Source organism: Lissotriton helveticus, chromosome 2_1 (assembly GCF_964261635.1).
Source record: "Lissotriton helveticus chromosome 2_1, aLisHel1.1, whole genome shotgun sequence".
Taxonomy (NCBI): domain Eukaryota; kingdom Metazoa; phylum Chordata; class Amphibia; order Caudata; family Salamandridae; genus Lissotriton; species Lissotriton helveticus.
This window is the reverse complement of record NC_136059.1, coordinates 356209728-356222972: the sequence shown is the minus strand read 5'-3', so window position 1 is coordinate 356222972 and position 13245 is coordinate 356209728. Positions and strand designations below refer to the sequence as shown.

General features: G+C 49.3%; 1 protein-coding gene across 14 annotated transcripts in view; it reads right to left on the bottom strand.

Moving 5' to 3' along the window:
* The window catches only part of NIPBL (NIPBL cohesin loading factor), a 1942504-nt gene that overhangs the window by 515149 nt on the left and 1414110 nt on the right, over positions 1-13245 (bottom strand). For all 14 annotated transcript variants that reach the window (XM_078674965.1, XM_078674957.1, XM_078674966.1 and 11 more), the window contains 2 exons: positions 3969-4022; positions 3706-3814 (listed from right to left, as the gene is read on the bottom strand). In XM_078674965.1, coding sequence (XP_078531091.1) covers positions 3706-3814; positions 3969-4022 — 163 coding nt within the window. The remainder of the gene's footprint in view (positions 1-3705; positions 3815-3968; positions 4023-13245) is intronic.

The following is a 13245-nucleotide window of genomic DNA, read 5'->3' as shown; positions in this document are numbered from 1 at the left end:
TACCCTCAGCAACCACTTGGGAAAGAACAGCCTGAACTTCCCCAGGACACCGAGGCAATACCTGAGCCACGGTATCCCACACCGCATGGGAAGATCGGCCTAATAGGCAGCCTCAAGCTGGCCGGGGAGAACAACCGCTTACCGAACTGTTCCAGCTTCTCAAGAGTCCTTATCCGGCAGAGCCGTGGGAAAAGCACTCTGCAACGTCGAGGCTTGGATAACCAGACTCTCAGGCGTCGGACGGGTGGTGAGGAAGGTAGGGCCCCCAGGCGCCAGGCGGTGACGCCTGGCGACATTCTTATCTACAGGGGCCCCTGTGGCCGGCTGCAACCAAGTACCCAACAGGACATCGGTGGGGGCGTCATTGAAGGGAAGCAGCGGCTCCAACGAGGTAGACGCTGTCTGGAGCACCTCATTGAGGAGGTTAGTCTTGAGGGCCACCTTAGGAAGGTCAAGATTGAGGACCTCAGCAGCCAGATGGAGCACCATCGTGTAGGAATCGCCCTCCTCCATCGTGGGCGGAGGAGAGGCAAACCCCGGGTAAGGAGAGACATCGAGGTCGCCTGCGTCCTCCGGATCGTCCACCGAGTCCTGCTCGGAGTCACACTGACTGGCAAGAGCGTCCTCTGACCCCTCCCAATCATTCTCCACCTCAGTTGCCGGAGGAGCCGGAGCAGGGACTAACAGTATCGGAAAACGGTGCCGGCCGGGGCCGAACCGTCTCCCAATGCGGATCCCAGGCAGGAATTAAATGGTCCTGGAACAGGGGAAAGGGCGGAATGTACGGCACCCACTGCGGCACAGACGGCGGCGCTGGCGCCGGAGCCAACGGCATAGGATCCTGATGGCGCCGAAGCTGGATTCGCCGGCGGGCCAACAGGATCTGGACAAGGAGTGCGGGGCCTGAAGGTACACTGGCGGGAGCCCAAGGCCTAAAAAGGCAGTCCATGGTAGCAAGAAACTCTTGCACCTGTTCGGGAGTCGCCGACTGACCCGGGAAAGGTGGGTAGACCGCAGGACCCCCAGACTCCTAGGGAACCGCAGGGGCAGATCCCTTATCCCCCTCTTCCGCATCAGAGTACCGACAGGGGGGGGTGGGGGGTGCATTTGAATGGGGAGGACGTTGGAGAGCGAACACGCTTCTTAAACCTCTTTTTATGTTGTCGCTTACCGGAATCCGAAGGTGAAGACTTGGAGCCCGAGGAGCGACGACTGTGGCTCCGCGAACGGTCCCTGGACTCGGAGTGGCGTGGGGACGAGTGCCGGACCTCCAATAGCTTCCTTCGCCACTCCATCAAGGCTTTCGAGGCCATAGCCCGACAGTCCCGGGAGTCGTGGTCAGTCTCCAGGCAGTAGAGGCAAACATCATGAAGGGTCCGCCACCGACATATTGCGACAGCAGGCCCCCCAGGACTTAAAGCCAGGCATCCCTACATGCACCAGGAGAAAAAAGGGGAGACAAAAGTCTCAAAAGAGAAGTCAAAAAGTGATTATGGTACGGGCTCTATCCGGATCTGCGCTTGCTGGCGCGAAAAAAAGAAAAAACTGACATTAGCGCGCATGGGTGGCGCCTAAGCAGTCTCCTTGACGTCATCTCGGCGCTTACGACGCCAGCGATGGACGCGGAGCCGCAGGACACCACCTACTGATGCAGAGGGGTACTGCTGGGAAAACTTTCCGAATCCAGTCTGACGCCTGGGGATATTCCAAGGTAAGGACTCTATCACTAACATGTCTCTTTCAGATTTGAAGCCTTTTTCGACCTTTGGGTCACTGATCGGTCTAAAGTGAATAATACAGGGATGCACTGGCAAAAATGTGTTTCTCTTTTAAAGAACAAAGGTTGTCTGGCATTGACAGTCTTGATAGGCAGAAATCTACTTCTCCTGTGGTCAGTCTCCACTTCTGGCATATATATTCCTCCTTGTGAGCATCCTTCTGGTGGGGATTGCTCATCAATCTAAAAAAACATTCTGTGACTCTTGTGGTTCAGGAGATGCTGCAGCAGCAGACTCTTCTCAGTCTATGGCAGTATCTTGTCTAGGACTCAGTTGTTTTTTATAAAATAATGTAAATGTTTTGAGTGCGTCAAATGCTGCAATGTAAGACTCAATTACACTTTTCCTTTGAACATCATTGAACTACTCTTCCTCATGGAAAGTGTGGGAGCATCTCTCACTTAACGGGTACCCTTCCCTCTGATCACAACCCTTTTTCAGAGTTGAGACAGAGAGAGAAGATTTGTCAGCACTGGTGTCTTGTTTTCGACCCACAAGGCTCTTTGGTCTTTGTGGTAGTTTCAACTGCTGAATGCTTCAATGTTGACAAATGCTTGCTTGGCTTCAAGTTTGATTTTTACAGCTAGGATGCACCATAACCAGGAGGCATTGTGGTTGTACGCTTTTCCCCCACCGGGGACAGAAAATCTTTTCTGCATTTTTCAGGTATGTACCAAAGATCTAATCCCACCGATGCTAAAAACTCAACATCTGATCCTTGCTGCTCTGTTTGGACATCTTCATTCTAGTTTATAATTTCTGTCATCTTTGCCCAATAATCCCAGATCCCTAAGGGACACCTACTTTTCCTGTACCATGAATTAATGTTCCTCACTCTGAATTTTTCCTCTTTAATGTTCTTGGTATCAAGGCCTCATCTGCCTTACAGCACTTTTAACTGCGCAAACATTACACACCTTACGGGTGTCTACTAGGCTAATTTATGTGGGCAGTCTGAGAAGAATTTAAATCGACTGTTTGCTATTCCTCCTGTCTGTATATCCTAATAGGGACTCGTAGGTAGTAGCCAACACAAATTCTATATTCTCAGATCCCCCACTGTAGTCTTGGCCCAAAGTGGAAAAACCCCATCTCTCTTCATTTCTTGTTACTCCCCTCAAATTATGTGCAATACACAGTCAATCTTGGAGGTTTATCCGTATTGGGTTACTTTGACCATTAAGTGATTGGTGGAAAAAAGAATCTTGGAGGCCATGTACTGGAGCACTGTGAATCTTGGAGGCCATGTACTGGAGCACTGTGAGACTACATTTGGCACCAAGCGGGATCGGAATCACTACTAAATAATCTAAAAAAAATAATAATAAATAAATAAGGAAAATAATTCTGAATCAAAGGCAGAGCTTATGAATCTATTGAAGAGTCACAATCCAACAACAAAGACATTGGTCTTCGCAGATAAGGTCTACCAAAGGGCATATGGTTCTACAGAATCTCATAGGGGTATATTTATGAATGTTTGTGAAGTAGTGTATTTGGCTCGTAAGAGGGAAAGAAATAGGAGAACCTTCCTTAGTACATCAGGTGGAGAGGAAAACAATTCTTACTGAAGACGACACTGGTTAATTCTGTTGCGACTACCACAGAGACATCCGCTGCAACCCAAACCTCACTTCAGTTATACACCCAGTTAAAAAAATGTTTTTTGCAAACCGCTTTAAGAACATTATGTTCTTATAGGCTAATCTCAAAATTGGACGGTTCAAACACTTTTGAGTATTATTTCTTTATTTTGTAGGGACCTGTAAACTACACCTTTACATCATTCATAATGAATTCAATGAAAAGACTTCAGGCAACTGAGTGAATTCTCTACTAAAATGTGTTTCAACAAGCACTTCTCAAACTGCTATGCTTGATGCAGTATTATCATAACAGGACTTTGCAGAAATAGTAAAATGCTCACCTGCAAGAGACTCTTCATATTTAAGAATGTGCTCGACTAAATTATCAACAAGTTGGGTGCACGCTTTCTTTACAGGTTTATATGAGGAATCTTCCTCGGTCTTCAAGAGCTGGGATAGAAAATATGAAATTAGAATTATATACTTTATTACAACCCACTGAGGTGATTTAATAGTCAAACAGCTTTGCTGTTCACAAACGGATTGTTTTTAACTATACAATCCCACTTCACCACGAAAATTATACCGATTGTTATTTACTTACATTTTGAAGTAGTTGTTCAAACCAGTCATAACCAGTATCTCTGCAAGTAGCCACCTAGTGCACACATGGAAGAAAAAAACGATCAATTAAAACAATCTCACCCATTTATGAAGCAAATACACTTAAACAACAAATCAAAAGAATCAAAACAAATTAGCTGGAACTCAACCTTCAATGCAAGGACACTATGGTAAAACAAGATATGGATCCTGGTTACACACGCAACCAGAGGACTGGAATAGAATACATAAAAGAACAAACATTGTTGAAAAGAAGATACTTACCTTCGGTAACAATATATCTGTAAGAGACATATTAGTTATAGATTCCTTATCATAGAATTACCCCCTGGCATCAGACTGGACCTGGAGACCTTATTTAGTAGCAGTAGCCCTTGCGCGTCGGTCGACTCCACGTTTGGCGTGGTCGCCGGGATAATGTTGTGGTATCTACTTCGACATCAGCCTCGCGCGCTGACGTCAGTTCTTTACACGACATTCCACGCCAGAAGCGCAGAGCCAAAAAAGACACTGACCACTGGTGCACAAAACTAGGTCCCTGTAAAGGGAGACCCTAACCCTAGAAGTCAGTTTGAAGAACAGGGAGGATGGGTGGGGCAGTAAGGAATCTAAAACTAATATATGTCTCTTAAAGATATTTTGTTACCTAAGGTAAGTAACTTGTTAACCTGCAAGACAAATAGCTATAGATGCCTTACCTTAGAATAGATACCCCAGCAATACCAAACCCGGAGGTGGGTCTGCAAACCAAGTTCAGACCAGAAAGTCCTGGAGAACCGAACAGCAGAAGAAGCCACCCCTCCGGACTAGACTGTCCAGGCATTAGTGTTTGATAAATGTGTGCAGTGAAGACCAAGAAGCTGCCTGGTAGATGTCAAGAAGGGGGGACTCCACGTCCCAAAGCAGTAGTGACTGCCGTCGCCCTGGTGGAATGGGCACGCAACCCAACTGGAGGTTCCTTTTTAGCTAAGGAATAGCAGTTTTTGATGCAAAGAATGACTGTGAGAAAGTGGCTTTATATATACTGGACCAGAATAAGGTACAGTGTGTATAGAGTCCACAAACCCTAGAGGTATAACAGAGGGTAAAGCCAGGTGTGACCTTACTCTCTAAAGTGGTAGCTTGGTCGAGCAGTAAGGCGGTACCAGAGGACAGTGTAAAGCATTTGTTGTACACACTCAGTCAGCAAAAGGTTTCACACACTCAAAGACTGAACTCAAGGCCAATTGTTTTTATATCAAAGATAAAGATGTTCTATTTTTAGAACCAACAGGTATCAAAATATACTGTTCTCAATACAAGAGGTCTCAGATGAGTACTTTGCAGAAAGGCAATAAACTTTGTGAACACAATAGCTGCAGTAGGCAACACAATTCTGAACACACTTGAGCATTGAGCTCATTGGGATTTTATCATATAAGTACAGTTGATTACTTTGTAGATAACTTAGGTAGTTCCAGGACTGGATCCTAGATTCAGTCGTGGGGTCTAGGCTGAAAACAATTATGTATAAACGTTTAGTTATTGTAGTGATTTTTCAAGAATATAAAGCAGTTTAAAAAATTCACATTAGAAACTTTTCAAGGAAAATCTGGCAATGTTATCCAATGGGAGAAAATTCAGGTTGCAGGTAAAGTACGATCTTGTTACTTTGGTAATCCAGTACTGGGCTCCTACGTCCAGCACTGGGGTCTCAACTTAAAACAGGTAAGTAATTACGTTTCAGTATTTCGTAAGATTTGTAAAGATTATTTAAAGTTTTCAAAAGTAGACACTTAGAAGAAATTTCATAGAAAAGCAGACAATGGATCCCTATGGAGAAAATACAGGTTACTAGTAAACCGGGTAGGATTACTTTTGCGGTTCAGTACTGGGCTACAAGGTACAGTACTGGCTTCTCTCCTGATCCCATTGAGTACTTCGGAATTCGTGTGATTTTATATGAATATTTTAAGTTTCCAAAAGTCCACACTTTGAAGATTTTTCGAGTCAAGCCAGTCAATGTTAACGAATGGCAGGTAAGTGAGTTACCGGTTTCCAGGTGAGTACTCGACTGGTGAAGTTAAGGTTCTGGGCATAGACTCAGGGATCCCCCTGGGTCAGGTAGGTACAGTTGGTTCACCCTCAGCGGCACAGGGGCGGCCGGGTGCAGAGGTAGTTAGGCCCAATGTTATCCAATGAAGGGCAGGGGGCCTTCGGTTGGTAGCTGCTGGCTAGCAGGCCACGCGTCTGTGGGAGCTGGGCTCCTGGTCACTTGCTCAAGGCAAATGGGGAAGTAGGATAGGGCAAAGGTGGCACGGCCAGCGGCACTCGGGCGGCTGGGTGCAGGGTGCTTTTGAGCTGTCGGGCGCTCAATGTAATTCAATGCGAAAGGTAAAAAATGAACAAAGGCAGCAGGCTCAGGGACGGAGAGTCTTCAGGGGCGACCACCACTTCGAGAGGTAAGTTGGGATCTTGGAGCACAGGTTGGTACCCCAAAGGAAGGCGCAGGGGGCTGCAGGGCGCTGGGGTGTCTTTGGGTGTCGGAAAAGCTTACCCTCAGCTGGTCGTGGTTGGGCCATAGGTTCTGAGTCTGCAGGCGTCGTCTGGTTCGTCAAGGAGGGTCTTTGGGCACTGGACTTCAGGTCCCAGTCGCCGGGGGGACGTCCTCGTGGTCTTGGATCACTCAGGCACGGGCCAGGCTCGGCGGGTGCAGAGTGGGCTGGTCGGGAGCTTCCTGGCTGGCACCAGGGGTGTTGTTGCAGCAGAACCTCTGCTGATTAGAGTCCCAATCTTCGAGAGGGTCAAGGCAGGCAAGTCCTCTGGGTGTCCCAAGGTTGCTGTCCGCAGAAGTTGCCGGGATTAGGCAGGAGCAGGTTCCAGGAGACAGGCCGGATAGGGCAGGGGCCAAGTCAGTTGGGGTCGTCCTGTTAGCAGCTGCACGGCGGGTCTTCTTCTTGATCTTCTTCTTTTCGGGATCTGAGGAAGGAAGGTTCAGGGAGCCCTTAAATACTGAATTTAGGGGCGTTACAGGTAGGGCAAGAGCAGGGACCAAGAGGTCCCTGTCCTGGGTTCGGTACACCCCCTAGCCTGCTCCTCTCCTGTGGGAGGGGGGCAGGAGCCTAGCTGTGATTGGGCAGGGCTCCCCATCTCCAAGATGGCTGGAGCCCGGGGTCGTGCTTCACCTAGTCTCCCCCATCTGAAGGGGTGGGGTTGGCACAGGCTGGCAACCCCCTTCCTTATGTAGTTTTTCCTGCTAGTCTCTCCGCCAGAGTGGGGGTCAGGACTGGTGGGGGCCAGTTGCTGGGTACAGCAAATTGTCTGGAGAAGCTCACAGAGGCGGAAGGCCTTTGAAGCTCCCCCTGCCCATCCTGGGGGAGGAGACCTAGCACCTCGCCGAGGATGTGCATTGTTGCAGGCCCAGGAGAGCGGGGGGCTCTCCACCCAGGGGTCCAGCAACAGGTCTGCTATGTGGCAGCCTAGGCAGCCTCTCAGTCCAGACATAGATTGTGGTTAGGTTTCAGGGGGCATCTCTAAGATGCCCTCTGTGGTGCATTTTTCATTAAATCCCACACTGGCATCAGTGTGGATTTAATGTACTGAGAAGTTTGATACCAAACTTGTCATTCTTCAGTGGAGCCATTATGGTGTTGTGGAGTTCGTAATTTCGACCTCCCAGCACCATATACTCTTAATGGCATCACTGCACTTACAGTGCCCAGGAATGGCCCTGGGTACTGTAGGGGCACAGGACTCATGCACGTGTGCCCACACCACTGGCATAGGGCACCCAGCTAGAGGGGGGACTGATGTTTGCCAGGGCAGTGGGTTTGTGGGCATGGCACACAGGGATGTGTGCCATGTCGACCCTTAGTTTAGTTCTGTACTTAGGCACTCAGTCTGCAAAGGCAGTGTGTGGGTGCCAGGGTACAGGGCCCCTAAGGGTGGCAAAATAAGTGCTGCAGCCCTTAGGGGTCTTCTCTGGTCACCCTGCCCTGGGTACCAAGGGTACCATTTACTAGGGGCTGACAGGTGGCCAGAGATGCCAATTGGGTTTTAGTTTCAACATAGTTTTAGGGAAGGAACACAGGCCCTGGCTACCTGGGTGGCAGGAGCCCAGGGCACACTCAGTCGAAGCACATCAGCAGTCAGAAAAAAGTGGGGGCACTTTCTCTCAATGACAAATCAGGAGATCGTTCCTTTTTGCACAGCTCAACCTTTCTTGGCGACTACAAACCGACAAAGAGCTAGTCATCCACCCGGAATTGTTTCGTGCGCTCCGGATAGAACGAAAGCGCACATTTTGGATCCAGACGGTGGAGCCCCTCTTCCTCTTGGAAGGATGCGGAAAGAAGGTGGGCAAAGTGATGGTCTGTCCTGTGAGAAGTTGGCCTGATATATAGTGCTCACTATTCTAGTGATCACTGTGTATCATACCAAACAACCCTTATTGATGACTGGTCGTAAGTCAACCTTTCAGACCAGCTATCCTAGTAGCATGGACACGAGCAGTCTTCAGGCTAAACTCTAGAGGGCGTGTTAAGCCAGCTGTTTTACCATCACATGTACCCCTTGAACACCAAGTGAAAGGACACCACACAAGTTGTTATGAAAATAAAGGATATTTATTTATAACAAGTCTACCCTGAACTCTTTATGAGTCAGGGAGCTAAGCACAATACAAAACTCTTACGAAAATAAGTTGCACAATTTACACAAATGCCCGAGGGGCACGAAAAACCATATACACAAAAAGTGGAATGCGAAATACTAGCAGGTAAGTAACAAGATCCAGAGGCTTCAGGATCGCTAGGACTACACTACTGAACCTTAAGATTACGAGCAGGAGGCCTAGGGAGATCGGGTGCAGAGTGTGTACTCTCACGCGGGATGCGGGAAGAAGTCTATGGTTGCTAGCGTTTCTAAAGTTACTGTTTCCGGACGAATCCGACTAGGTAGACTGAAAACGACAAAGGATCTGGACACTTAGATAGTGAACCTGTGCTGGTGCACCGAAATGCTCGAGTTTTCTAGCCCAGGGGCTGCGGCTGCATAGGGTTCAAGTGACGTCGGGAATCTTCGTTGTAGTCTATGGAGCCTGAAAGAAGAAGTTGCTGGCAGGCGACCAGTGAAGATGTTCAGTGTGATCCAAGGCTGGATCAGTGAAGGAGACTACCTGAAAGCAGAGGGGACTCAGTTCTTAATCACTAGCCAGTGATTATGTGGGCACCAAGATGGCACCGGATGAAGTCACCTCGACCAGGTGAGTGGGCGACGCTGGACTCTGCAGTCACACGGGCTAGGAGGCGTTGTCGGCGTCCAGGCTGGAGGTGCGAGCTGTCCCACGAGGCTGTCGGCTATGCTGGACTCAGGATTTGATTTACAACAAGGGGTGGTGATGGACAGAGTCTCTGAATTAAGCAGAGTACTCTCACCCAGTCAAGAGATCAGGGCTAGATCCAACACCGTTTTTTAGCTCATTGCACCATCCCAGTTTCAGAACCTGGCTGTATACAAATTAGTCTGTCCCTGGCCCAGTGCATCATGGGAACAGGGCAGACCAGACTACAAAAGCCAATTCTTACACTGGGAAGGAAACAAGCTTCCGGGGACCGGTTTCTGCCATTTCAGGCGTCTTCGGCCCAGCTTGCTTGAATCCTGATGGTGCAATGAGCAAGGGACTCACATCTGAGTATACCCTTCCACGCTTAGGGTGGACAAAATAATTTACAACAAGGGGTGGTGATGGACAGAGTCTCTGAATTAAGCAGAGTACTCTCACCCATTCAAGAGATCAGGGCTAGATCCAACACCGTTTTTTAGCTCATTGCACCATCCCAGTTTCAGAACCTGGCTGTATGCAAATTAGTCTGTCCCTGGCCCAGTGCATCATGGGAACAGGGCAGACCAGACTACAAAAGCCAATTCTTACACTGGGAAGGAAACAAGCTTCCGGGGACCGGTTTCTGCCATTTCAGGCGTCTTCGGCCCGGCTTGCTTGAATCCTGATGGTGCAATGAGCAAGGGACTCACATCTGAGTATACCCTTCCACGCTTAGGGTGGACAAAATAATTTACAACAAGGGGTGGTGATGGACAGAGTCTCTGAATTAAGCAGAGTACTCTCACCCAGTCAAGAGATCAGGGCTAGATCCAACACCGTTTTTTAGCTCATTGCACCATCCCAGTTTCAGAACCTGGCTGTATGCAAATTAGTCTGTCCCTGGCCCAGTGCATCATGGGAACAGGGCAGACCAGACTACAAAAGCCAATTCTTACACTGGGAAGGAAACAAGCTTCCGGGGACCGGTTTCTGCCATTTCAGGCGTCTTCGGCCCGGCTTGCTTGAATCCTGATGGTGCAATGAGCAAGGGACTCACATCTGAGTATACCCTTCCACGCTTAGGGTGGACAAAATAATTTACAACAAGGGGTGGTGATGGACAGAGTCTCTGAATTAAGCAGAGTACTCTCACCCAGTCAAGAGATCAGGGCTAGATCCAACACCGTTTTTTAGCTCATTGCACCATCCCAGTTTCAGAACCTGGCTGTATGCAAATTAGTCTGTCCCTGGCCCAGTGCATCATGGGAACAGGGCAGACCAGACTACAAAAGCCAATTCTTACACTGGGAAGGAAACAAGCTTCCGGGGACCGGTTTCTGCCATTTCAGGCGTCTTCGGCCCGGCTTGCTTGAATCCTGATGGTGCAATGAGCAAGGGACTCACATCTGAGTATACCCTTCCACGCTTAGGGTGGACAAAATAATTTACAACAAGGGGTGGTGATGGACAGAGTCTCTGAATTAAGCAGAGTACTCTCACCCAGTCAAGAGATCAGGGCTAGATCCAACACCGTTTTTTAGCTCATTGCACCATCCCAGTTTCAGAACCTGGCTGTATGCAAATCAGTCTGTCCCTGGCCCAGTGCATCATGGGAACAGGGCAGGGCAGACCAGACTACAAAAGCCAATTCTTACACTGGGAAGGAAACAAGCTTCCGGGGACCGGTTTCTGCCATTTCAGGCGTCTTCGGCCCGGCTTGCTTGAATCCTGATGGTGCAATGAGCAAGGGACTCACATCTGAGTATACCCTTCCACGCTTAGGGTGGACAAAATAATTTACAACAAGGGGTGGTGATGGACAGAGTCTCTGAATTAAGCAGAGTACTCTCACCCAGTCAAGAGATCAGGGCTAGATCCAACACCGTTTTTTAGCTCATTGCACCATCCCAGTTTCAGAACCTGGCTGTATGCAAATTAGTCTGTCCCTGGCCCAGTGCATCATGGGAACAGGGCAGACCAGACTACAAAAGCCAATTCTTACACTGGGAAGGAAACAAGCTTCCGGGGACCGGTTTCTGCCATTTCAGGCGTCTTCGGCCCGGCTTGCTTGAATCCTGATGGTGCAATGAGCAAGGGACTCACATCTGAGTATACCCTTCCACGCTTAGGGTGGACAAAATAATTTACAACAAGGGGTGGTGATGGACAGAGTCTCTGAATTAAGCAGAGTACTCTCACCCAGTCAAGAGATCAGGGCTAGATCCAACACCGTTTTTTAGCTCATTGCACCATCCCAGTTTCAGAACCTGGCTGTATGCAAATTAGTCTGTCCCTGGCCCAGTGCATCATGGGAACAGGGCAGACCAGACTACAAAAGCCAATTCTTACACTGGGAAGGAAACAAGCTTCCGGGGACCGGTTTCTGCCATTTCAGGCGTCTTCGGCCCGGCTTGCTTGAATCCTGATGGTGCAATGAGCAAGGGACTCACATCTGAGTATACCCTTCCACGCTTAGGGTGGACAAAATAATTTACAACAAGGGGTGGTGATGGACAGAGTCTCTGAATTAAGCAGAGTACTCTCACCCAGTCAAGAGATCAGGGCTAGATCCAACACCGTTTTTTAGCTCATTGCACCATCCCAGTTTCAGAACCTGGCTGTATGAGGCTGAAATGCCAGAAACCGGTCCCCGGTAGCTTGTCTCCTTTCTGGTGAAGAATTGGCTTTGTAGTTTGGTCTGCCCTGTTCCCATGATGCACTGGGCCAGGGACAGACTAATTTGCATACAGCCAGGTTCTGAGCTGGGATGGGGCAGTGAGATAAATAACGGTGATGGATCAAGCCCTGATCTTTGGACTGGGTAAGAGTGGTCTGCTTAATTCAGACACTCTGTTCATCACCACCCCCTTTTCTGTATCGTTTTTGGCCACTATAGGTGTGGCAGGGTATACTCAGACATGAGTCCCTTTCTCACTGCTCCATCAGGATTCAAGCAAGCCGGGCCGAAGAGGCTGAAATGCCAGAAACCGGTCCCCGGTAGCTTGTCTCCTTTCTGGTGAAGAATTGGCTTTGTAGTTTGGTCTGCCCTGTTCCCATGATGCACTGGGCCAGGGACAGACTAATTTGCATACAGCCAGGTTCTGAGCTGGGATGGGGCAGTGAGATAAATAACGGTGATGGATCAAGCCCTGATCTTTGGACTGGGTAAGAGTGGTCTGCTTAATTCAGACACTCTGTTCATCACCACCCCCTTTTCTGTATCGGACTCGGGATTTGAGCAACAAACCTTGGCAAAGGCAAGCCCACGCGGTGGAGTCAAGATGGCGTCTGGAGTGGACCAGGAGGGTCCAGGGTACTTCTTGTTGGACAGGAAGCAAGGGCCAGTCTAGGGGACCTAGACCAGCGGTGAAAACGTCGTGGTACGTCGTCAAGAGGGTCACTAGCCAACGGGCAAGTGACCGGACAACGTGGCAGGCAGCAAAGAAGCAGAAGGGCCCCACGCAGATCTCGTGGATGCTGGGAGGCTGGACTTCGGTGCTGGAGCTGCTTAGGGTTAGGGCTTCTCAAATCCCAATGCACTTACTCGAGGGTCTCTCGGGGGTTGTGCTGGTGAAGCGTCGTGCAGGTCTTGAAGATGGCCGGTCCCACGGGTCTCGTCACACCCACGAATCTCAGCTGGGCTGGATGATGTAGGTAGAGGTCAGAGATGGCAGGGAATCCGGGTCTCGTCGAGCTGGGCAGTCTTGATCCGGAGGATGGACGTGCAGCAAACCGCAAAAGCTTCGATGGTGCCTGCTGGTGCAGGGTGGCTACTCCTTAGCCACAAGGGAGAGTCTTCAGAAAAGTCAAGAGTTCCTTTCTTGGAAAGTAATTCAAGTTTCAAGATGATCTAATTTGGGAAGGGGGCCTGCTCCTACCTTTATCCTAAGAAAAGGGGCTGGCACGCGACTGAGTCCTGCCCTATGGGTGGGACTAGGAGGGGGGTGATTACACC